This window comes from Capsicum annuum, chromosome 11 (genome assembly GCF_002878395.1).
Source record: "Capsicum annuum cultivar UCD-10X-F1 chromosome 11, UCD10Xv1.1, whole genome shotgun sequence".
NCBI lineage: Eukaryota > Viridiplantae > Streptophyta > Magnoliopsida > Solanales > Solanaceae > Capsicum > Capsicum annuum.
In genome coordinates this window covers 19125094-19147874 of record NC_061121.1, presented here as the reverse complement: position 1 = coordinate 19147874, position 22781 = coordinate 19125094, and the positions used below count along the sequence as shown (strand labels likewise).

The 22781-nt window shown below is 32.1% G+C and overlaps 3 protein-coding genes across 3 annotated transcripts; 2 read left to right on the top strand and 1 right to left on the bottom strand.

Moving 5' to 3' along the window:
* Positions 1-3301: 3301 nt before the first annotated feature.
* Positions 3302-4318, bottom strand: LOC107868099 (E3 ubiquitin-protein ligase MPSR1). The gene has a single exon (XM_016714675.2). The coding sequence runs from the start codon at positions 4076-4078 to the stop codon at positions 3434-3436; it is 645 nt and encodes a 214-aa protein (XP_016570161.1). The 5' UTR covers positions 4079-4318; the 3' UTR covers positions 3302-3433.
* Positions 4319-15274: 10956 nt separating this feature from the next.
* LOC107868100 (50S ribosomal protein L18) lies at positions 15275-18114 on the top strand. The gene is made up of 4 exons (XM_016714679.2): positions 15275-15417; positions 15529-15623; positions 17198-17350; positions 17631-18114. The coding sequence occupies exons 1-4, from the start codon at positions 15309-15311 to the stop codon at positions 17784-17786; spliced, it is 513 nt and encodes a 170-aa protein (XP_016570165.2). The 5' UTR covers positions 15275-15308; the 3' UTR covers positions 17787-18114.
* A 122-nt stretch (positions 18115-18236) lies between these two features.
* On the top strand, positions 18237-20436 carry LOC107869750 (protein DMP9-like). The gene is made up of 2 exons (XM_016716203.2): positions 18237-19215; positions 20044-20436. Exons 1-2 carry the CDS (start codon positions 18755-18757, stop codon positions 20267-20269), a joined length of 687 nt encoding a protein of 228 aa, XP_016571689.1. The 5' UTR covers positions 18237-18754; the 3' UTR covers positions 20270-20436.
* The last annotated feature ends 2345 nt before the right edge of the window (positions 20437-22781 follow it).

Genomic DNA, 22781 nt, shown 5'->3' with positions numbered 1-22781 from the left:
AAGAACTTTGTGGTCACAATTGCTTGTTTGTACCTATTTTTCTGCACAATCTAATACAAAATTAGGTTAGAAAAGTCCAAAATTTGAAATTGGGACACATAACTAAATGCGCAAGACTGAATAGAATAACTTTTTAGCTAATAAAATTTAAAAGAAAAATGATTATTCTAGTCAATCATTGGGGGGAGTTCATGCAATTTTAATCATCCCCAAGTCTAACCTATTCCTTACAAAATGCTCTCTACTTAGTGTCTTTGGTGCTTCTCCAGTCAATTAAGTAACCCACATAATCAACATTTTTATAGCCCTCAAGAGTAAAATTACTTTCATTTGAATACCATAGTCTCAAGCCATTGATTCCCATGAGATATCTCAAGGTTCTTGTGACAACACCAATTCTTATGAATTACCAACAAAATTATCATCAGCTTGTGTTGGTGTTATTGATGCCTCAATTTCTTGATTTGTTTTTTCCCCTGTCAATATGCCCTCAGTCTGTACAACAGTTGAACCAGGTGGTACAATAAGTTCCTGTGTATGCTCATCAGTTTCACAGTCATCCTTTTTTTTATTTTTTTTTAAATCTCTCTTGCTTCTCTCTTACACGAGCACTACAAATCTGATCATTTTTCAAATGACCCATTCCCCCTTTAAATGTGGTGAGTGAAAGAAACTTTATTTTCTTCTAATCTTATACCTTAAGCAAGCTTTATTTATGCACAAATTTTGCTTGCCTCCTTTCACTCTTACTTGCAAAACAAGTTAGGGGTTAACTTTAGGCACCCAGACAAGTTTGAATCATTTCTTATGAGTAAATAGATAAATCAGATTTCTTCTAACCTATGCAGGCAACAGGTTACGTGGCTTGTTTCTCTGACCAAGTTTAGTTATCCTTTTCTTGGTCAGAGATAGTTTATTTGCCAGATTTAAATTGCTGGATCTGCTTTTGACAGCAACATGACATTCAGTGGTTGGGTGTCCTAGTTTTCCACAAATATAACATAAATCTTTGTAGGAAATAGTTTCTTTGTGAAAACATGTTTCAAACTTCTCATTTTGAGTCCTACTACTTAGATGATTAACAATTCTAGATGACTTAGTCCATCGGTTAGCTCTTTCAAGATCAAGTTTTATCTTAGAGTTTTCTTGAGTTAGCTTTCTAACCTTTTCTCTTTGACAAAACAATTCATCTTTTCTTTGTTTAAGTTCATACTCAATTCTTTGTTGATTTCACTCATGGCTCCTTTTTCTTTTTCAGTAATTGACAACTTTAAGATTTCTGATTTTAGATCTAGGTTTGATGAACTAAGTTGACTAACTTGTTCCTTTAGGGTGCAGTTTTCTGTATCAATGGCATTTTGCAAGTCTCAAGATCAATGTAATTAAATTTTAGACTTGAAAAAGCATTGAATAACTGATCCCTTTCAGATGTGAGCTCGTGAAAATCATCAATCAATGTGTTCATCAAGGGAATTAGTCTTTTCTTAGAACAAAGATGCAATTTATCTTTAAAATCAAGTATACTTACCTCAGATTTTACTTTCTTTTCTTCCATGTTTGAGTCATCTATAACCATAAGTGCACTTTCATCAACTCCATCATCATCAGATTCTTCTGAGCTTGGTCCCTATGCAGCCATCGTAGAAAATGATTCCTTTCTTTTGAAGTAAGATTTCTCTTTTTCAGCTCTTACATTTTTTTGCTTAATTTCCCACAATGAACAATTTCTGATCATGTGATCTGTATCTTCATACTTGAAACAACCAATTTGAGACTTATAGTTGGTACAACACCTTCTAGTCGTTCCTCTCTTGTTCTGTCGCTTTCCTTCCTTAAAATACCTTTTGAAATTCTCGGTAAGCTTTCTATTATCCAGATCTGATTCTACGCTGTCAGACTCTTTCAATGCTATTGACTTATCCTTAATTCCTTTATTTTGCTCTAAGGTATTCATGTTTTTCTCATATGCGTTTGCAAGAGTCTCCCAAATTTGTTTTGTAGTGGTGCAACTTGAGATCCTGTTATATTCATCTGGTCCAAGTCCACAAATAAGAATATACTTAGCTTTTGCATTTTTTTCAAGCATCTTAAAGTCGATCTTATCATACTCACTCTTAACTTTTAATACATCCTTGTTTCCAGCATCCTTCTTCATAGGGTATTGAAGTCCATCAATAATTCTATTCTAGAGTTTGTAGTCAACAGCCTGAAGAAAATCTTTCAACCTTTCTTTTTATCCTAAGTATTACTGTCCATTGAACAATGGAGATCTATTAATGTCTTGTCCTTTGTAGTAGTCAGTAGGTGGTGCAGAATTATCATATTGATCTTTATTTTAGGTGCTAACCCTTTTTAAGACAACCTGACTCTGATACCACTTATTAAGAATTCATGCCTTACTGATTTTCTTATTTTCATCTAATTTTTGCTTATCGATAAAATGTGTTGCCTGACGTATTTCAAAGAAACAGTAAACAGAAAGTAAAAAATACAATAATTTTTACGTGGAAAACACCCAACTCAAAAAGATGTAAAAAATCACGACCTGTACCTCTACAAGATTTAACCCCAACTACACTAAATTACCTCAACAACCACTAATTACAAAACTCTTATCACCAACAAATAGAAATTATAAACTCTAATCCCTATAACTCAACAATTAAGAATTATAAACTCTAATTCCTAACTACACACACCTCCTAAGATATGCTTTCCCAAAGTCTTTAAATTTTCCCCAACTCAAAACTGACTCCTAATTCAATTTATAACACACTAAAACTAATATTACATCAATAGTTCAAACACAATGATTTATATTTAAAATCAAGTTCTTTAATATATTTCTTCAATGATTGAGTAATACTTCATAAAATTAATCTATCGTTTATGCTTTATAAGTGCGTGAATCAATAAATTTTCTATTTAAACACTACTCTTCAAAAAATCATTTTTTATTTTAAACTCCCCTTTAATCTAAACTCTCATAGTCTGTGAGACTTACTTTAATTCCAACTCTTACTTACTCTTTAAAATCAGCACTCAAAATATTTCTCCTACTTTTCAACATATACATAAAACTCCCAGTTTTTCTTTATTATCAAGTATTTAAATTAAATTTAACTTATTCTATTCTCCATATGATCATAAATTGAAGTTTTCAATTACACTAAATATATCAACTTATTTCATTCAAACTCCCAATTTTTCATTCATATTGTCATTTGTCAAAACTTCAAGCTCCAACAATATCACTAACAATATCACTAGTAACCTAATGTCTCAGGGAACAAATGTATGATTGAACATGAAAAATAAAAATCCATTTCACCATCAAACCAATTAACATTACTCTGTACAAATATTATTCTGAAACGAACAAACTGAAAACTTTAAAACTAATTCTTTTATAAAGAATTTTAAAAAAAATCCACTATGCTTCTGGTGCAACATGCTGATCATTTTCTGAACTAGAACTAGCACTTCTCCTTTCACTTCCAACAGAAAAACTCATCCAAATCTCCCTCCTTCGCCTTCCATTTTCCTTCTCGTCATTCAAATCACTCTCTTCTTCCGGCATCTTATACCTACAAATCGGACATGATCCATGACTCTTTAACCACGTTACAACGCAATCTCCATGAAATCTATGCTTACACGGCATTTCCTTCACTACTTCACCAACTCCCATCTCATCCAAACACACAACACATTCATCTTTTTCATCCTCTTCACGAACATCAACAGTTGGAAGTTCCTCTATTGACGCTTTCGAAGCTGGTGGCTGACCTTCTTTGATCAGTTCACTGACAATAGAATCAAACGTCGGAGATGACGCTCCCATTTCCATTACTATCATTCCTTGACTCACTGGATTTACCAGGATTATCCGATCGGAAAACTGATCCGATGGGGTTGTCGATCCTCGTATTTCCTCTTCTGGGTTGGATGAATCCTGAATTGAAGATGGTGAAATTCGAGTGTTCGTTATGGCTAATATGAATGGTAAAAACAATGAAAGGCCTTCTCTGTTACTTGAACTCATTAAACTTTCTGTTAATGATGATTCTGAAGCCATTGAAATTGAAGATACTTCAAGAATTGAAGAGTATATTTCAAGAGAATTTTGTAATTGTAATAGAGAATTTTCAGGGAAGCGAAGAAGTGAAATTATAATGGGGGAATAGAAAGTTACAGAAAGGTGTGGAAGGTTCTGGAATTGTGTAATGGGGGAGTTTGAAAGAGTTTTTTGTTTGTTGATTTTTTTTTTTATTCGATTAATTAAATGTTTATCTGGAATGGTGGAGGCAGATATTTTTGAGGGATTTGATCTAGTACTGGTGAGTCTTATTCTTATTCTATGGTCTAGCACCATTGAACTTGTCAAATCGTAAATATACACAATAGCAAAAATTTTCATTAAAGGAATGAAGATTGAACTTTTCAAATTGTTAAACACACACAATAGCAACAAAAAAAGAAAAATATCTCTTTTCGATATTTGTCTTCTATTCCATCATGATTAGTGTTTGTTTGAAAACACTGCTATTTGAATTTGTTACGAGGATTAAGAATATTAATTTGACTTGAAAATTAAAGATTATGTTATCATATAAGCGTACTAGTTTCATATATTCGTGTTAAATTCGGGTCCAAGCTCAAAGATATAAAAATGATAATTTAAATTTAAAAAATATAATTTATATTATATTATATTTTTTAACTCTATAATTAACATAAGAGAAGATGGTACGGATGAGATATTCAGCAACAACAATAAGGATAATCTAATGACCGATATATTAAATGTATTTTATTGATAAGTTTTATAATTATTAAAGTTCTTAATCACATAATTGGATAGTCTTAAATAAATTTTTCTCCGTGCGAAGAAAGCATTATCAGAATATTAGAAATCAAAAGGCCACAAATAATTCAATATTTTAAATAATAATATAATGATATTTTAATAATGACAATTAAATAATGATCAAAAATAAAAAATATTGATATTTTAATGATTTTGTGGGTGCGTAATTTCTCAGTTTAAGATAAAAATAAATTTATTTTAATATTTATTATTTTATTTTTACCTATAATTTCATGTGATGAGAGTTTTTGCAAAATTCATTTTTTTTCAATCTAGTATAATAAAATATTTCAATTACTTCAAGTATATAAAAAATTGTTACAACCTAAATTTAGAGGCTTTACGTAAACTAACTTAATAGTGACCTTTAAGGATATTACATAATAATTAAATTACATTAAAAGATTGTTCCATTCGGTCCATCTACTTGCCGTGTTTAGTTTTTACACTCCCTTTAAAGGAATATTCTCCCTATTTTAATTATTGATTTATCTTTTCTCATGTCCACGAAGAAAAATAGTAAAGGTAGTGTACTGTTTATTATTGATTAAGTTATCCTATTTATTATATGTTTTTTTAAAGAATTGAACAATATTGACTATAAGAGTATAGTTGAAAATTATTACTAATTTTAATTTTATATGAAAAGTTATTTTGAACATTCTTTTAGCAAAAGTGATTATTAATTTAAAATGAAGAAAATTTTAATTAAAAGATAATTTATTAAGAGGTAAGAAGAGACCAATTACAAATATGTGAAAATTATCTTAACAAAAAGAAAAATAAGGATAAAAATAAAAATATTTAACAAAAGAACACCATCAATTGTCATGTGTATTCTCTTGATTCACTCAATCAAAAAAGTGAAATATCTAAAATGTCCTTGTGAAACTATCAAAAATTTTGATCCTCCCTTATACTAGCTCAACCTTTAAGATTCTTTAATATTTTTGTGAGCAGTATATCCGAAGAATATTGAACTATTACATTGATATATGTTAGCTAAAGATCAAGTTGAACTTTAATTGCCTAAGTTAATATATAGATGTAAATCTAAGATTTAAATTCTACGGCGTTCAACCTAAGTAGTAGTTATAATTTTTTGATTTTTTATACATAAATTTATGTCCGACTTAAAAAGACCAAGTTTAAATTACTCCTATGTCGCAGTGGTATACAATAGAGTGGGGAAGAGAGAGATTACATTTAATTGTAGATTCATATTGATGTAAACATCCCCTTCGAAAGACTTCCTCAGGTACATGGCGAAGGATCAGAGATCCAATGATCTATTTAAAGTATAGCACAAGACTAAGATCAGCACATAAATTTTCAATACTAAAAGTGAAGTATCTACAAAGGAAATGATAGAAAATACTAATTAGGTAACATTCTCACAACACGATAATTATTAAATTTCTCTGTTGAGTTTGTTGCCTTCTTTTTCTGTGATAAAACCTCAATGTAACCATCACGTTTAGTCGCTCAATTATCTAAAAATCAATTCCAAAGTAGTTTAGAGATAGTTTTGTTATCATCACATCATTGTAACTCAAAATCTATAGTAATAAATCAATTTTTTTTTTATAAGCTAGTGTTCGGACCAGCTTGCGCGCACTAACTCAAAAATTAAAATCAGACACTTGCACCACCTCAAATCATCATAACACTATTAAAGTCCAAACTTTTCATAAAAAAACATTCACATAGATTAGCAGTTAATTACATGATTTATTATGGAAAAGATAATTACTATTCCTTTAGGCTTCTTAGGAACTTTGTCAATCGTGTCCGAATTCCTTAAAGCATTAGCAGCTAAAGCAAATAAAGTTTTGTGACCATCCATACAATTTTAACTCTCATGAAGTGCCTGGAGTACATGAACAACTCCAGGATATCTCAACCTGATCAACCGGGTGGCATCAGCCCGAATGATGTCAAGGAATCTTCAGCAGAGTACAACTTCCAAGGTAGGCGCCCAACCCGGCTGAATCGATCTAATCTAAGAGATCGTAGCCTTGTAAAGATCTAGGTAGACCGGTCACTTCTAGTACCATCGTTTGAATCATTTTATCGATCACCGTTTAAAGACATAGAAATAACGGAAAAATAGTGAACCAACAAGTATCATATCTTAGAAGTTAGTGTTGTTGTTGTTATTTGGATCCAAAATTAGAGTTGGTGTTTGAGAGCTTGAGGAAGAATTGTACGATTGTGTGCGGAGAGACAGAGACAAAGGGAAAGATCTAGAAGGAAAAAGAAAGCACGTGGTTTGGTTTAAAAAACAAGCTTATCATTTTACCCTTCAAAGTTTACAGCCACACCCTTGGTCATCCCTAAACGAGCTCTTCTATATAGTAGAAAAGAAATATAGTAGTAAAGTAATAAAGAAATAATAATAATTGTGTTATCATGTGACCGTATAAAGAAACAATAATTTTTCCATTATATAGAAGGGCGGTGGGAAGCTGTTGCACGTCATGCCAGCTAGCGCCGACTCTTCTTTCTATTTTTTTTATTTACTTCATTTTAATTTATTTATCTTATATTTTAATTTAATATATATTTTAAAATTACTTTAAACTGCAATAATCTGTTGGCTTTCATCATCTCTTTTTATAATTTCTTATTTCCTTCATTTTAATTTATTTGTCTTATTTTAAAATTGAATGTGTATTTAAAAATTACATAAAATTAAATTAAATTGCAATAATTAACGATTTAAAATTTTTTAAGAACATATAAAAATTTGATTGACTCTCAATTCTATCAGTGCTACATAAATTGTGATAAACGAAGTAACATATATTATTTAAAAATGATGTAAAAAGTATCATAAATCGCGATAATTAACACTTAAAATATTTAATGACATATAAAAACTTTAATGTATTCTCCGAATACTATCGCGGTTATGTAAGACAGCGAAAGTAACATATATTATTTGAAAATTAATTAGTAGCAAATATTATAAATCACAATAATTAACAAAGAAAAATATGTATAAAAATATATGTAAAAAAATTGATTGACACTCTTAATTTCATTAGTGTTACATAAATTAAGACAGAGAGAGTAGCATTTATTATTTAAAAGTTATGTAAAAATATTATAAATCATAATAATTAACAGCTTAACAACAACAACAACAAACCCAGTGTATTCCCACCTAGTGGGGTCTGGGGGGGGGTTAAGATGTACGCAGTCCATACCTCTACCTCTGATGAAGTAGAAAGGCTGTTTCCGATAGACCCCCGGCTCAAGACACGAGATGCCACACAAACACATAGTAAAGCACAGAAGCAGATTACATATCATAAATACGGCACCCATAAGTAATATAAAACAGAGAAAGCAAAGGAAAGCACACAGATTCGTAATAAAACATGAAACACGAAAGACGGAATCATAACAGGAATAAAACCCCCTCCAAGTAATTCCCTACACTAACGACCCAAACTGGCCCTAATTCTCTGCCGAAATTCGCGCCCTCAAAATTTTATCAGTGTCACATAAATTAAAACGACAAAAGTAACATATATTATGTAAAATCAATATAAAAAAAGTATTTTATATCATTATGATCAACAATTAAAAATACTTAAAAAGCATACAAAAAATTTGATTGACTCTCCAAAATTTATCTGCATCACAAAAAGAGTAGCTTATGCTGGGCCCCTGCAATCAATGACCTTATGTCCAGTATAATTAAATAAACGAAAGGAAGAGTGAAATCAAGATATCGTTACTTTAGCTCCGATTTGAATAAGACCTTCAAGTCATTGATTTTCGAATCAAATTTTACAGATATGTATGTAACAAATAGAAACACCAGGGAAACTCTCTCTGGTTTTTCTCTCCACCTTCTGTCTAAAAATTCATAAAAATTTTGCTCCACTTGATGAATCCCCCTTGTGAAAATTCCTTAAAGCCCTCGGATGATTTATCGAAATCTACCTTTAAAGCTATGCTGCTAGCAGATAATATAATTTTGAACACTGACATCGGGGAGCATGAGGTTATTCCAACCTCCGTTGAGACTGCAGATTCCATTAAGGAACTTTCCAATGTCATAAAAGTTATCACTCTTTCAGCAATAAACTCAACAGCTTTATGCCCCCCTAAAGCATTTCCTCATTAAGGACAAAGTTTCGCTTATTGATTTAGGCTCCGATTATTGCCTCTCTAACTTAGAAGACATGAATTTAGTTCTCAATAATGGTTCTTGATTTGCCTATGGCCGCTATCTCTCCGTCCAAAAAAAAGTTCCAAATTTTAATCCCAATAAATAGACCTTGTCTGCTTTAGCTAAATGGATCTGTCTGCCTCGACTTTTCACTAAATTCTATGATAGCTTGCTTCTTCAAAAGGTTGGAAATTCCATAGAGAAGCTTTTAAAAATTGATGCATGTACCAGCTCTACTTTAAGGGGGCGATATGCGCGGTTATGTATTCAAATATCCTTTGAAAATTTTGTCCCTAACTGGATTCAAATAGGCGAACACATGCAACATATAATATACGAGGTCTAAGGATTTTTATGCAAGAATTCTGGGAGACTAGGACACACACAAAAGGATTGCTCTTTCCATAAAAATCTCTGAGCAGGGATAAAAATATTCAGACCCCACAAAGAAAAATCCAGAGACTCAAACTGCAGCTCCTTTATCAAAGTCGCATGCTTCTTCTACACATGATGGCTGAAATATGGTGTAATTTCCTAGGAGGAAAAAGACAACAATAGCAGGTAAAAAGGTTCAAGAAAAGGTACTTTCTAACCCTATTACATCCTACCTAAAAAATACTCCTTCGATTCTCCCACCCCCATTAACTCCATTGAAATGTTATTACACTTCCCAGTCTCACTGATTCTTCTTGTCATGAAATTGACATATGTTCTCACATGATTTTTCTGTCAACTAATAAATTTAATTCTCTTTGTAATGAAGTTAATCACTCACCTGTTTCCCTTGTCAATACCAGAGTACTGTCGACAAGAAGAATAAAAGTTCTTATTTTGAAATTATTCATCTTTTTAGGCCCTCCCAAATAATAAATCATCAACCCCAATTAAAAAATAATTTACATATTCACATCCCTGAAGATATTATCTGTGATACGCCTTCCTCCTTCAATTACATGCATGAACACTGGCGAAGAAAGAGTGCCAAGTGGCAACCCTTGCCAAAAAATTAACTCAGATCATGTAAATCTTTTTTCCACCCCTAATATATACCACTCTATCCACCAATCAATACCCATTACAATCTTCATATAATGATTTTTATCATTGTTTACTCCTCTCTATTCCAACGACTTTACAGAGCTTCCCCAAGTCACCTATGCTCACAATGTCTTAAACATTAATCCCATCACCACTCCCTCCATCAACACATCAATCTAACTCCCCTCAGCCCCCCTCACATTCCCAAACAAGTTATGAAAGACACCAACACTCTGGTCGTTTATGCTACTCCACCAAACCCACTTCCCATCCAACCCTTATCATGGATAGATATGGGGCTACGAGGTCATGTAGCCACCTTCTCTTTAGATGTCAATGGAACCAAATCACTAGTAGTTCTCCAAAATGAGAGATAACTTGCCCATCTTGTAACAGAGGGTATGAAAATTGCTAAAGAATTTTGTAAACCAGATGTGGACAACAAACAATCTACACCAGGTCACTCCTAACTCCATGTCGGATTTTATTCAAATAATGCAAGAAATATGAAACGTATCCTACTTCTTGAGTCTCTTTCCAAATTAAACATGAAAAATATTGTTCAGACCCCATTCTTCACACCCCTATAGATAAGCTCCAATCAGTCGTTATTCTTCCCTTGGCAGCCCCTTCCAACGAAATCGGGGCCATCGCTATTCATCCCAACTCCACGTTTCTCTCCCTAAACATTTCCTATCCCTCTGGCCCCTTATTCTTCAATCTAAAAAATGAATCCGCAGGCTCCAGGCATGGTATTGTACATTCTAGAAAGGAACCCATATCGCACTGCATTCACCAAAATATCAAACCTAAAATAGGTGACCCTGGTGGTCTTTTTAGAGAATGAAGACAAAAAATATATTCACAACTGTCCATCGAACCTAGTGAAATGCTCCTTTGTGCTGTGTCCAATAGTGAATCAAGTCCTAGCAAAAAATGTGGTGATTATGGTGCCTACTATCAGTGGCGGAGCTAGGTTTTTCATTGAGGACTCAGAAGTAAATATACGGTCTAGTCGAAAGGAGTTCAACATCTACTATATATACATAAAAATATTTTTTACCATGTAAAAATAATATAATTTTCGGATGAACCCCTGAATTGTACGTGGCTCCGCCACTGCCTACGATGAGGCCGAATCTGGAAAACAATAATGATCCCTTCCCAAATATTTCTCTAAACCCATGAATCAAGACACTAGTTTTGTTGTGTGGAATACTCGTGGCGTTAACAATGACTCTCTTAAAATAAATCTTAAGAAAATAATTAGAAATCATAATCCTTGCTTAGTTACTTTATTAGAAACTAAAATGACAAACCATGCTCATTTAAGGACGAATTTGCTTTTGATGGTATGATTGAAGCCCCCGTTATTCGTAACTCGAGAGATCTTGTTTTTATATGGTACTCGCACATTGTGCATGTTACTCGTAAGCACCGTAGAGACCAAGAAATACATGTCATGATTCGGGTACTTTCAAACTCCTCTCCATGGTACTTTTCGTTATTTGCATAAGCACTGACTTTTCTAAATGTGTGGCTTTCTAGAAAATCTCATTAATTATTATAATTTTATTAATGGTTCTTGGTTAGTGGCTAGAAATTTTAAAGAACAACTTTGTAATCAAGATAAATGGGGTGGGAGAACTGCTAATCCTACTACGAGCTCCCTTTTTGGGCCTTGCATTACTAATTGTAATCTCAGTGACCTTGGGTTTAAGGGAAGGCGATATATTTGGTCCAATCATAGGCGTAAAAATAATGGTATAGATGTGATTTTAGAGAGGCCGGACTGTCTTTGCAACGGATAACTGGCTCAAGACTTACCCCAACCCAAAGATTGTCCATTTGCCTAACACCCACTTAGATCAATGCCCTTTATTGATTTATATTAATCCTTCCAACCACCCTGCTCAAATGTCCTCTTAAACTAGAAAAGTTTTGGATTCACCACCCTTCCTTTAAGCTTGTAGTGGATCATTATTGATCAAATAATACAAATCTTTTGGATATCTGCTACCCAAGAATTTAAGTAAGTATCTACTAAATGGAGTTATGCAACCTTTGGTGAGATCTTCAAAAAAAACAAAGGTTATTATCTCGTCTATCTGATACCCAACGCTCTGTAGCTTACCCTTCTAGTAGTTTTCTTCATAATCTTAAAAAAGGCTCTCGCTGAGAAATACAATTCTATTTTATGTATTGAAGATGATTACTGAAAACTTTGGTCTAGAATTAATTGGTTATCTCATGGTGATACTAATAAAAGTTTTTACCATCTTTCAGTCATTAATATGCTTCGAAATAATAGAATATCTCGTTTCAAGGATGATAATGATAGTTGAATTACTAGCTATGAACGTATTGCTGAGCACGCCCTTAATTATTTTCAGTCTTGTTTCTCCACTGACTACATTTTCATTAACTGTAAGAATATCACAGCCACCACTATTAGTGCACACTCCTTGGATTGTAATGCTTATTTCAATAAAAGATAAACAACACGAGATACATATAGATGCATTAACAGTAGACAATTGATACAAGATGATACAATATGTATCTATAATCTTATAAACATGTATCTCTTGTTATGTTAATTTCAAAATTACTTAAAAAAATACGAGATACATATAAAATTATAAACAAAGAATCACATAAACAAGAAATTTTAAAACGTATCATGCAAGTCTGAATATGTATCTCAGCTTAATATTCAACATACCAGAACATGCAAATACCTTTGGAAGCTCATCTCTGAAAATAACTTCAATAACTCTTCTTCACTTAGCGGGAGCTATACTTCTAGAAGTGTTAGATCCTCTTTTCTTAAAACCATGAATTTCTTTTTTCTTATCCTTCTTGGCATGCTTTTACCGTAATTTCTTCATAGTATGTGGATCGTTCTATGCTTGGATCAATTTTCATCAAAACCAACAAATTCGTAGTCAAAACTACTAGGAACGAAGTTTACAACTTCTTCATATTCTTTGAAACTTTCTAATTGAGAAAATCTAAGACTAAAAGATGGTCCCGAATCTCTATTCATAATGTTAATTCAAAATAAAGTAGACTAAAAAACGATAATCAAAGAATTTGCTCAACAAAAACACTGAATCGCTTTGTAAACGCAGGGGCAATTTTTTTATTTTTTTTTTAAAACGTAAAATAAGATTAGAAGAAATTGAATATGATTTTAGGAGAGAAATTTACCTTAATTCAAAGGTTTGAATTAGAGGGAGAAATTGGATTGAAACTACTGCTCAAATTAAGGCGTAAAGTGAGGAAGAAAGTTTTGGTAAAGTAACGACGTATGAATAGGAGGTTTAAAGATGTATCTCAACTTTTAATAAAAATAGTAAATATTGGGATATATATAATATTTTAGAAGTGGAGGAATTTTTCGTAGTTTAGAAACTTGAGTTGTTCTTTTAGGTAATTTTTCCTAAATATTAAGACGAACAACATAACTCTCGATAGTTTAGTGCTTAATTACAAAAAATTTTGATATTTGTATAATTACTGAAAATTTTGATTTTAGATCTGTCGAGATATATAATTAGCTCCTAATATATCAAACAAAGATATACTTTTTCCTTTGTAAAGATAAATAATTAGCTTGGATATTTTTTTTTTGATTTTGGGTTTGTTGAGATATATAATAGATCCAACAAAGATATATACTTTTTCCTTTGCAAAGATACATAATTAACTTTTGATATTTTTTTTCTGATTTTAAATCTATCAAGATACATGATTAACTTTCAATACATCCACGAAGATGCACTATTAGTTGAAATTTTTGTAATTGCTTTGTAAGGATGAGAATTTGTATAAATGTGATAAACTAAGGTGTATATTTATGTGATAAATTACACAAATTTCATACTTAAGAGACTATATTACCTAATATATTTTTTTTAAATTTACATAAAATTCCATTTTTCAACTTTACTCTTGATACATATCAAGAAAACCTCACATCCTATTTTTATCCTACCATTAACTCATTCAAGATTTCCTTCCCCAACAACTAAATCATCTTCCTTTCTGATTTTTTCTCTTCCATTAATGCTTAAATCATCTTCCTTCCTAATTTTTTCTCCCCCATTAATGCATGCAACTTTTGTTTCCTCTCCTAAAATCTCTTCCATTTTTTTTAAAAAAATCTATTGATACATATATAAATTTATTTAGTTATTCATACATGCTTATTTTTTTAATGGTGATTCATATGAATGATAAATATGATATCATTATATGGGTATTATGGTGATTAATACGATAGATACATTTTGTATGCTTTTAACGGGTGATACATATGATATTAATTGGTGACACATATTATATTATGGTGATTCATATGGTAGGTACAATTATTGGGTGATTCATATGATATTAATGAGTGATATATATGGTATTATGGTGATTCGTATGGTTGATTCGTATGGTAGATACAATTATTTATTTCAATTATTGGGTGATTCATATATATGGTATTATGGTGATTCATATGATAGATACAATTATTTATTTAAATTATTGGGTGATTCATGTATTTTTAATGAAAGGTAATGGTGTACTCAGTGTAGGAAACAAAAGTAATAATATTTTAAAAAAAAGATTAAAAGTAGAATTGAAACATAATTAAAATTAAATCTAAAAAAATAGACTAAAATTAAAGACAAAAAAAGAGAAAAAAGACCCAAAAAAATATATCTTTCATAATTAAAGACAAAAAAGAGAAATATAATTAAAACACCTAAGTTAAATCTAAAAAAAGAGAAAAATTAAATATCTTTCCTTAAATAAAAGAATACAATGAATAAAAGAGAATCTATTATTTCCTTAAATAAATTTCTTATTAGTTTCAAATATATCACTATTTTATATATATCGTTATTTTAAAAAATAGAGATAAAATATAAATAATAAAATAGTCAAGATTTTATGTAATATCATGCATTTATGTTTTTTCTTATATTGGGCTTATATTCAGCCCAGCCCACAATACTCGTTAATTGAGTCCATAAATAAATATTACTCCATTTGTATCCTGTATGTAGACGAAGGTATACATTGCACATAATCTGTTTGATTAAATTCCCCAATGAATCATAGCAATTTTTAATCACCAAAATTCCCAATTTTGTGAAATGGTACTGCTGTAATTTATTTTAGCAAGTGAAAACTTTTGGAACCTTTCCATAAAGAATGGCAACAATGGCTTTGGGTAATGTTTGTTCACTACAATTCAAGACTTGCGACTTATTTGGAATTTGTATAAATCACTCATATACCACTCTTACTATCCAACATAAAAGTAAGTTCTATTGTCAATTGCTTTAAAGTTTCTAACTTTACATATATGTTTTTTGGAATTATATATTTTTTTTAAATTGTGTATTTAGCTTTCTATTATTATCTTTTGTAGGCTTAAATATGAAGCTATTGGTAATTCAAGCTACAGATAAAACTAATTCTCGTACTGAGAGTGCTAAACTTCGAAATAGGCGAATTAGAAAAAAGGTACTCCCTCTTTCTACTGTACTAAAAATAGTTGTCCAAGTATTTTTGGATAACCGTAGTGCAGCCTCAACTAATTCCAAGGATACCTACCACCTCTCATTCACGCTTCTCGACTAACCACCTTCCTACCAGTCAGTGGTGGAGTCAGACTTTTCACTAAGTGGGTTACTTGAACCTATGTGGGTCCTCCCCTGCTACCCGTGACAGGTACCGGTAAGGTGCTGGGTAACTGTTAGGACAAATGGAAAGAAATCACTTACTAATATTTTTGTCTCTGTTTGACATTTGAACCCGAGAAGTCATTGTTTTCAACCTACTTCATTGATCACTAGGCGACACCACACTTTTACTTGTCTATTAATTTATCACTTAGTTCCTTATTTATTCTTATTATTAACTATAGTCATTTTGCAATGCATTTCGTAAAATATTGAATTTATGGTAAAATTGTCATTCTATTTGTTGCTCGTGTGCCAAGTCAATACTAGACAAGTAAAAATCTATGGAGGGAGCATGTGAACTTTGTTATAATGACCAGGTCAATACTAGACAGACAGGAAAAACTAATAGGAGACTTGATTTGGGAATGATGCATTTAGTGCTTTAACTTGAAAGGGATGAATATAATTGACCTTTAAAAATCGTACAATGATTGATCATTTCTGCTTAGAAACAGAACGAGTGTACATAACTGAATAAGGTAAATGCAAAGAGTTCATTGGTTTCTTGGCCTATTTGTGTAGGAGTAAACAACAATGTCTTTGACTTTTTAACCTAACGGATTACCCTCCCATGCTGAAAGTGAAAACCTGTTGCATAAGGACCATCAGGCTTCGACAACATGGCTCTTCTATGAAGACACTCATATGTCCTATTACGTACACCACGACATTTAAAACATTGCATATCTCCATGTCTACTAGGAATATGTGATTTGTACCTTTGCTCTTGTCATCCACCTTGCCCTTGCGTTTGTAAACTCGTGGCTTAAGCTTGCTTCACATCTTCAGACATGTTCCAAGATGCAAGATGCTTTCTATTATGAACCTAATTGACGAATTTGCCCCTGTGGAGGTGTGAACTGTATGATATGAAGAATACATTTAAATAGCGGGATATGAGGCAAATTAAAGCAGGTTATTGTTATTGTGAAGTGTGAAATCCCTCGTCTCCCTTCTCTGGTTTCTCCCTCTCGAATGTCTCTTTCTGCCCTCCCTACTCTCTCTATCCTTCTTCTTACTCGTGTCTTAGTTACTGTTCTATTGTTGCTGTATTTCAATTTTGTAATCTGCTTGCTATTGAGGTTTCCATGTTCTCTGTTTGTTCTTGAATTAAGCGTTTGTTACATTTTCAAACCCTTTTTGGCTTGTTCCATGTTGGTGAAGTTAGTATGCCCTGGATCCTGTGTTCTTGATCTACTTTCCACTTTCGTTGCCAAATGCAATGTTTGATCTTAATCGTTCTCTAAAATCATTTCATAAACTTGCTCGCTCGCTCACTCAATCACAACAAAAAGTATATGTGTATGTTTATTGATTAATTATAATCATTAAACTTCTCATTGGTCTTGGCAGTTTAATGGCACTCCTGAAAAACCAAGACTTTCAGTCTTCTGCTCAGAAAAACAGTTGTATGCTACACTGATAGATGACCAGAACAAGAAGTGCTTGTTTTATGGAAGCACTTTGCAAAAATCAATCCGGGGCGATCCACCTTGTAGCACTATAGTGAGTATCTACAACACATTTGACACAATTTTTTTATAATTATATTATGACAACTATTTTGTTAAGGCTCTACCGGAAACGTCTCTACCTCCCAGGTCGGGGTAGGTCTGCGTACACTCTACAGTCTACCCTTCCCGTACTGCACTTATAGGATTACACTGGACTTTCTTGTTGGAGTAATTCACATTTTAGGATTGGTTAATTTGAAGATGGGAATCTCAGAATCTATCTTTTCTTGTTCCAACAACTATTCTTCGACTTTTGCCTCTCACGATTACAGGAAGCAGCGGAGCGTGTTGGGGAGAAACTAGTGCAGACTTGTGTTGGTCTCAACATCGATGAAATTTCATCTTATGATCGCAATGGTTTTGCTCGAGGAGAAAGAATGGAAGCCTTTGAGATTGCCATTTCTCGACATGGTTTCCTGTTCAGATAGTTCTTCCTTCTTTTCGTTGTGCATTTTTGTTGTATAGCATTTAGCAGTCTCTTACCCCTCAGTCCGCTAAGTTTTATTTCTATCATATTAACATCCCTTGTCTATCGCAAACAACCTCTGAGGTAGGGGTAAAGTCTTCGTATACTTCTCAGACCCCACTTTATGGGACTATACTGAGTATGTTGGTGTAATTGTTTTTTCGCCTATAGCCTATCAAAAAGAGAAAAAACCTCCTGTAATTCATTCACGAAAAACTTCTTGTACCAACCATATACTTCGTGTCACCTGAAACGAAAAAAGAAAAAAAGAAAAGAAAAAGCTGAAGTAGGACATGGAACTTTTCAGTTACTGTTTTTTTTTTTTTTTTTTAAGTTGCAAATTCCAGTTATTAAGATGGTTAACTTTTACGTGAGAAAATTTAGCTATTAAGCCTCTGTAAGTTTCTAATTAGCAAAATGTCTAACCCTCTTCAAGTTTTCAATTAGCAAAATGACCTACTTTTATTTTCTCATTTGTCGGACAAGTAATAGATCTGTCGAATTGATAATCGATCTGTCTATATATTTATCGGACAGATAATACATCTGTTGGATTGATAATCGATTGGTCTAAATATATTTGTCTTAAAAATGCATCATCTCACTAAATAAAAAATTTATGGTCTATTTAATTAAAAAATAGACTTAAAAGGTCTATTTAACAAAGATTCCTCTTTTACGTTAGTCAAGGAGTTACAATTTAAAAAATTTCTTAAAGATGTGGCAATGGTTGCCAAGAGTCAGTTACTAACCGTTTTAAAAAAATTCAAAAATTGTTGTAAGTGACCAAAACTGTAAATAAACCAACAAAACACATATATATAATCACATATCTTAATACTCCAAAATTTTGGTTTTATCTTTTTTCCGAAAAACCATTAAAACTTCATTCCTATTCTGCAAATCTTCACCATTTTCTCATAAAAAAAGATGGAGCAAAGTAGTGAGGGAATTGGAATAAAAATCTACAGTGCATCAAAGCGCGTCGATAATTCTTCGTCTTCAATGTACCCTACTAGTTTACCAGAAGATGTTCCAATCCCAGAATTGCCTCAACAAGCATCAATTGGTGGCAAAAAAAGTAGAGCAATGGCAAGTGGTGTTCAAAAAACACTTTCGAAAACTTCATTGCTTGTGAATTTTCTACCAACAGGAACATTATTAACATTTGAAATGTTACTTCCATCAGTATTTGGTAAAGGGGATTGTTCACCAATTACTACATTTATGATTTTGACACTTCTTGGATTATGCACATTGTCATGCTTCTTCTTCCATTTTACTGATAGTTTTCGCGGTCCTGATGGGAAAGTTTACTATGGTTTTGTTACACCAAGAGGATTGAAAGTTTTCAAGACTGGACTTGGTGTCGAAATCCCAAAAGATGAAAGGTAATTTTTTAGTATTGTATAGTCTGTTGTAATATTTGTGAAATAAAGCGCACTTAGCCACGAATACAAATTGTGACAGAATATTTCTGAATATAGATTTTCATTAAAAAAATGGAGACATTTTTATAGTTGTGACAAAAAATTGTTCGTGCAAATCGTGACAATTTATTGTTGGGACGCAATATTTCCGTTATATTCATCAAATTGTAAATTGGGACGAAATATTTCTGTTACATTCATCAAATTGCGACAGTATTATTCAATATAACACAATTTGTGAATTTTTTTTCATCACAATTTTTTGACAATTTTATGGTTTTGACGATTTTTTTTCCGTCACAAATCGTGTCAGTTTTACGGTTGTGACGAAATGTTACTGACCAAAGGTTTTTCACCATAAAATTATGACACTTTTATTATACGTAGAATTTTATCAATATAGACAAAATTTGTGACACTGTTTTATTGTCCATCACAAATTTTTTTCAGGTTTTAACTTCTAATTTGTGGTGGATTGTGACAGATTCTATCATAAAAAATATTGCTATTCTTTTTATAATGAGTTTTGATTCCACGCCTTAAAGCTATTGTTTCACCATTAAATTGTGACAGTTTTATGGCAAAATCTTCAATATTGTGGACGAAATTTGTGACGTGTTTTTTTCCTTCCATCAGTTATGCAACGTTCGAATTACTGATGGACTGACGAATTCTTCTACCATCACAAATATTGTTTATTTTGTAAATATCGTGAGTTGATTTCACGAGTCAAATTCGATCTCGTTCTTGTGTTAATTAATCTATCTTTTACATCTTTTTGTGTAATAGGTACATTGTGGGATTGACAGATTTTGTACATGCAATGATGTCTGTGTTGGTGTTTGTAGCAATTGCATTTTCAGATCATAGAGTGACACTTTGTCTATTTCCTGGACATGCAAAAGAACTTGATGAAATTATGAGGAGTTTTCCATTAATGGTTGGAGTTATTTGCAGTGGACTTTTTCTTGTTTTTCCGAATACTAGATATGGTGTTGGATGTATGTCTGCTTAATTACCAATTTTAGGGATTGCTAATTTTATTATAAGTATATGTGATTTTTTTTTTCTTTCAATTAGTTCTCTATGGTAGGGGTACTATTTGAGTATGTATGTTGTAATTTTAGCAATGTCTATTTATTTTTGGTGTATTATAATGTTGACAGTGGGTCAATGTTTATATATCTATGGATGATTAATTTATGCAAAAATTACCTAAAACCACAACATAACTATCTAAACTTCTAAAAATTTTCTATTTCTTAAAAATTACTCAAATCCCAACATTTTATATTTTTTACTATTTCTGAGATACAAGTTAACCCTACATGTATCTAATATATGTATCTACTGTTGTTTGTGATACAAGTTAATCACATTAGATACATGTATCAACAGTATGCATCTAATGTAATTAACTTGTATCATCAGAGGTCAAATGTTGGAATTTTAGGAGATTTTGAAAAATGTTGGAGTTTTTAGTAATTAAGGATAAACATGTCGGTATATATGTAAAATTTCCTTAATTTATCTTATTAAAGGGGTCTTTTTTCTGTCTGTCAATTGCTAATTGTATTTGTAATTGTAATTAAGAGAAGGGAATAAGGGAATTCAGAGTGGATTTTATACCCTCCCCGATGTCGTTTAACAAATGAAACACACACAAATATATGTATATATATACTCTCGCTGTTTAATGAATAATGTACGTCTACATTTTTCATTACGATTGCAAATAGAACCAATCATTAAACGAAGGGCGGGAAGTGCCGTGAGAAAAGAAAATACTTTTGGAGATTGAGATTTTTCATCAAAAAGGATCGTTCATTTTATCTGAAGGAAACACACATTTTTAATCGTTGTGGTATTGATTATTGGGCCTCTCTTTATCTTCAAGTGACTTACATTCTTCATTAAGATTGCAAATAGAACCAATTATTAAACGAAGGGTGGGAGGTGTCGTGGGAAAAGAACACAGATTTTTGATCGTCGTGATATTGATTATTGACACTCTTTTTATTGTCAAGTGACTTACATTTTTCATTTAGATTGCAAATAGAACCAGTCATTAAACGAACGATAGGAGGTGTCGTGAGAAAAGAAAAATACATTTGAAGATTGAAATGTTTCAACAAAAAGGATGGTTCATTTTATCTGAAGGAAACACAATATTTTTTATCGTCGTGGTATTGATTATTGGCCCTCTCTTTATGGTCAAGTGACTTGAGAAAATTGAAGGATAGGTGTCTTTTAAGTCTTGAATGAAGGATTGGTGACATTGACCTACAGATAGGGTCAAACATTATTAGGAAACTTGATCAAGTTAATTGTGGACTTGATTAATATTTTCAAAACTTTCTAATCTTTTCAAAAATATAAATCAACCCAACCCACACCCTCTTCAATCCAAATCAACCACTCTCTTTTCTCTCTCGACAACTTCTCTCAACTCTCTCCCAACCAACAGTTCTGCAAAATTTCTCCCTTCAACCCCTGACGACAAATAGTTGGGCTTCGAGTTTCCTGTTCAATTCAATCAACCTGTCTCTCATCCCTCTCTCGACAGCTTCTCTCAACTTTCTCCCAACCAACTGTTCTACAAATTTCTCATTTCAATCCTCCTCGACTTCAACCTCCGACTACAAATAGTTGGGATTCGAGTTCCTTTTTTACTCCAATCGACATGACAGCCTAGTTCTCCGGCCATAACAGCTTCGAATTTTTCATCGGTCCTTTTGTTCTTTCACAGGTAAAAATTTATGGGAATAAAACGAGAAACTTGAGCCAACTTCTCTTATAGTATTGGTTAACAATTTCAATATTTGTTGCACTAATTTGAAATGCGGTCTGAATAAAACCCTATTTTTTGGTATTTCTTCTCTTCTCTTCTCTTTTCGAAGTGAATTATGATATTTTGTTGTTTGTTGTATTTTTTTGAAGTTTAATTTTTATTGTTTGTGTTTATAAAAACAAAAGGACAATTTGGTTTGATTTGTTCTGTTCTTGTTCTTGGTAAAAATGGTGAAATTGTTGCTTTTTATTTAACAAAATCGTACTACTGTTTCCTCCGATAGATTACTCATTTGGTGCAATATATTAACCATCTGATGCAATAGATTCATTATATGATGCAATAGATCAACCATCTGATGCACCAGAGGAATCATCAGATTATAATTCTGATGCAACAGATTAATAATCTGATGCAACAACTTTACCATATATTGCAACAGATTAAGCTTCGAATAAAAAATCTAATCCAACTAATTAACCATCTGGTGCAATGGAAGAACCATCAGATTAATGATCTGATGCAACAGATGAACCTCCTGTTGGATAAAATTCTACCAACTCTTCCTACAGGAAAAGTTCAGGACTTGATTTTTTCAACTGATCATTCATCTGCCACGATAGACGACCCTATGTTGGAAGAAATCTAAACAATATTGAACGTTGATAACTGTTCCAACAGATCACTCATGTGTTGCAACAGATGTGTGACTTGTTGCATAGACCATTTATCTTTC

Bases quoted from the DNA above. Each gene is read 5' to 3' on its own strand.
- LOC107868099 (XM_016714675.2), bottom strand. From the start codon at position 4,078: ATGGCTTCAGAATCATCATTAACAGAAAGTTTAATGAGTTCAAGTAAC.
- LOC107868100 (XM_016714679.2), top strand. From the start codon at position 15,309: ATGGCAACAATGGCTTTGGGTAATGTTTGTTCACTACAATTCAAGACT. The intron at 15,624-17,197 runs GTACTCCCTCTT...TGGTCTTGGCAG, and splicing joins ATAGGCGAATTAGAAAAAAG to TTTAATGGCACTCCTGAAAA. The intron at 17,351-17,630 runs GTGAGTATCTAC...TCACGATTACAG, and splicing joins ATCCACCTTGTAGCACTATA to GAAGCAGCGGAGCGTGTTGG.
- LOC107869750 (XM_016716203.2), top strand. From the start codon at position 18,755: ATGGAGCAAAGTAGTGAGGGAATTGGAATAAAAATCTACAGTGCATCA. The intron at 19,216-20,043 runs GTAATTTTTTAG...TTTGTGTAATAG, and splicing joins GAAATCCCAAAAGATGAAAG to GTACATTGTGGGATTGACAG.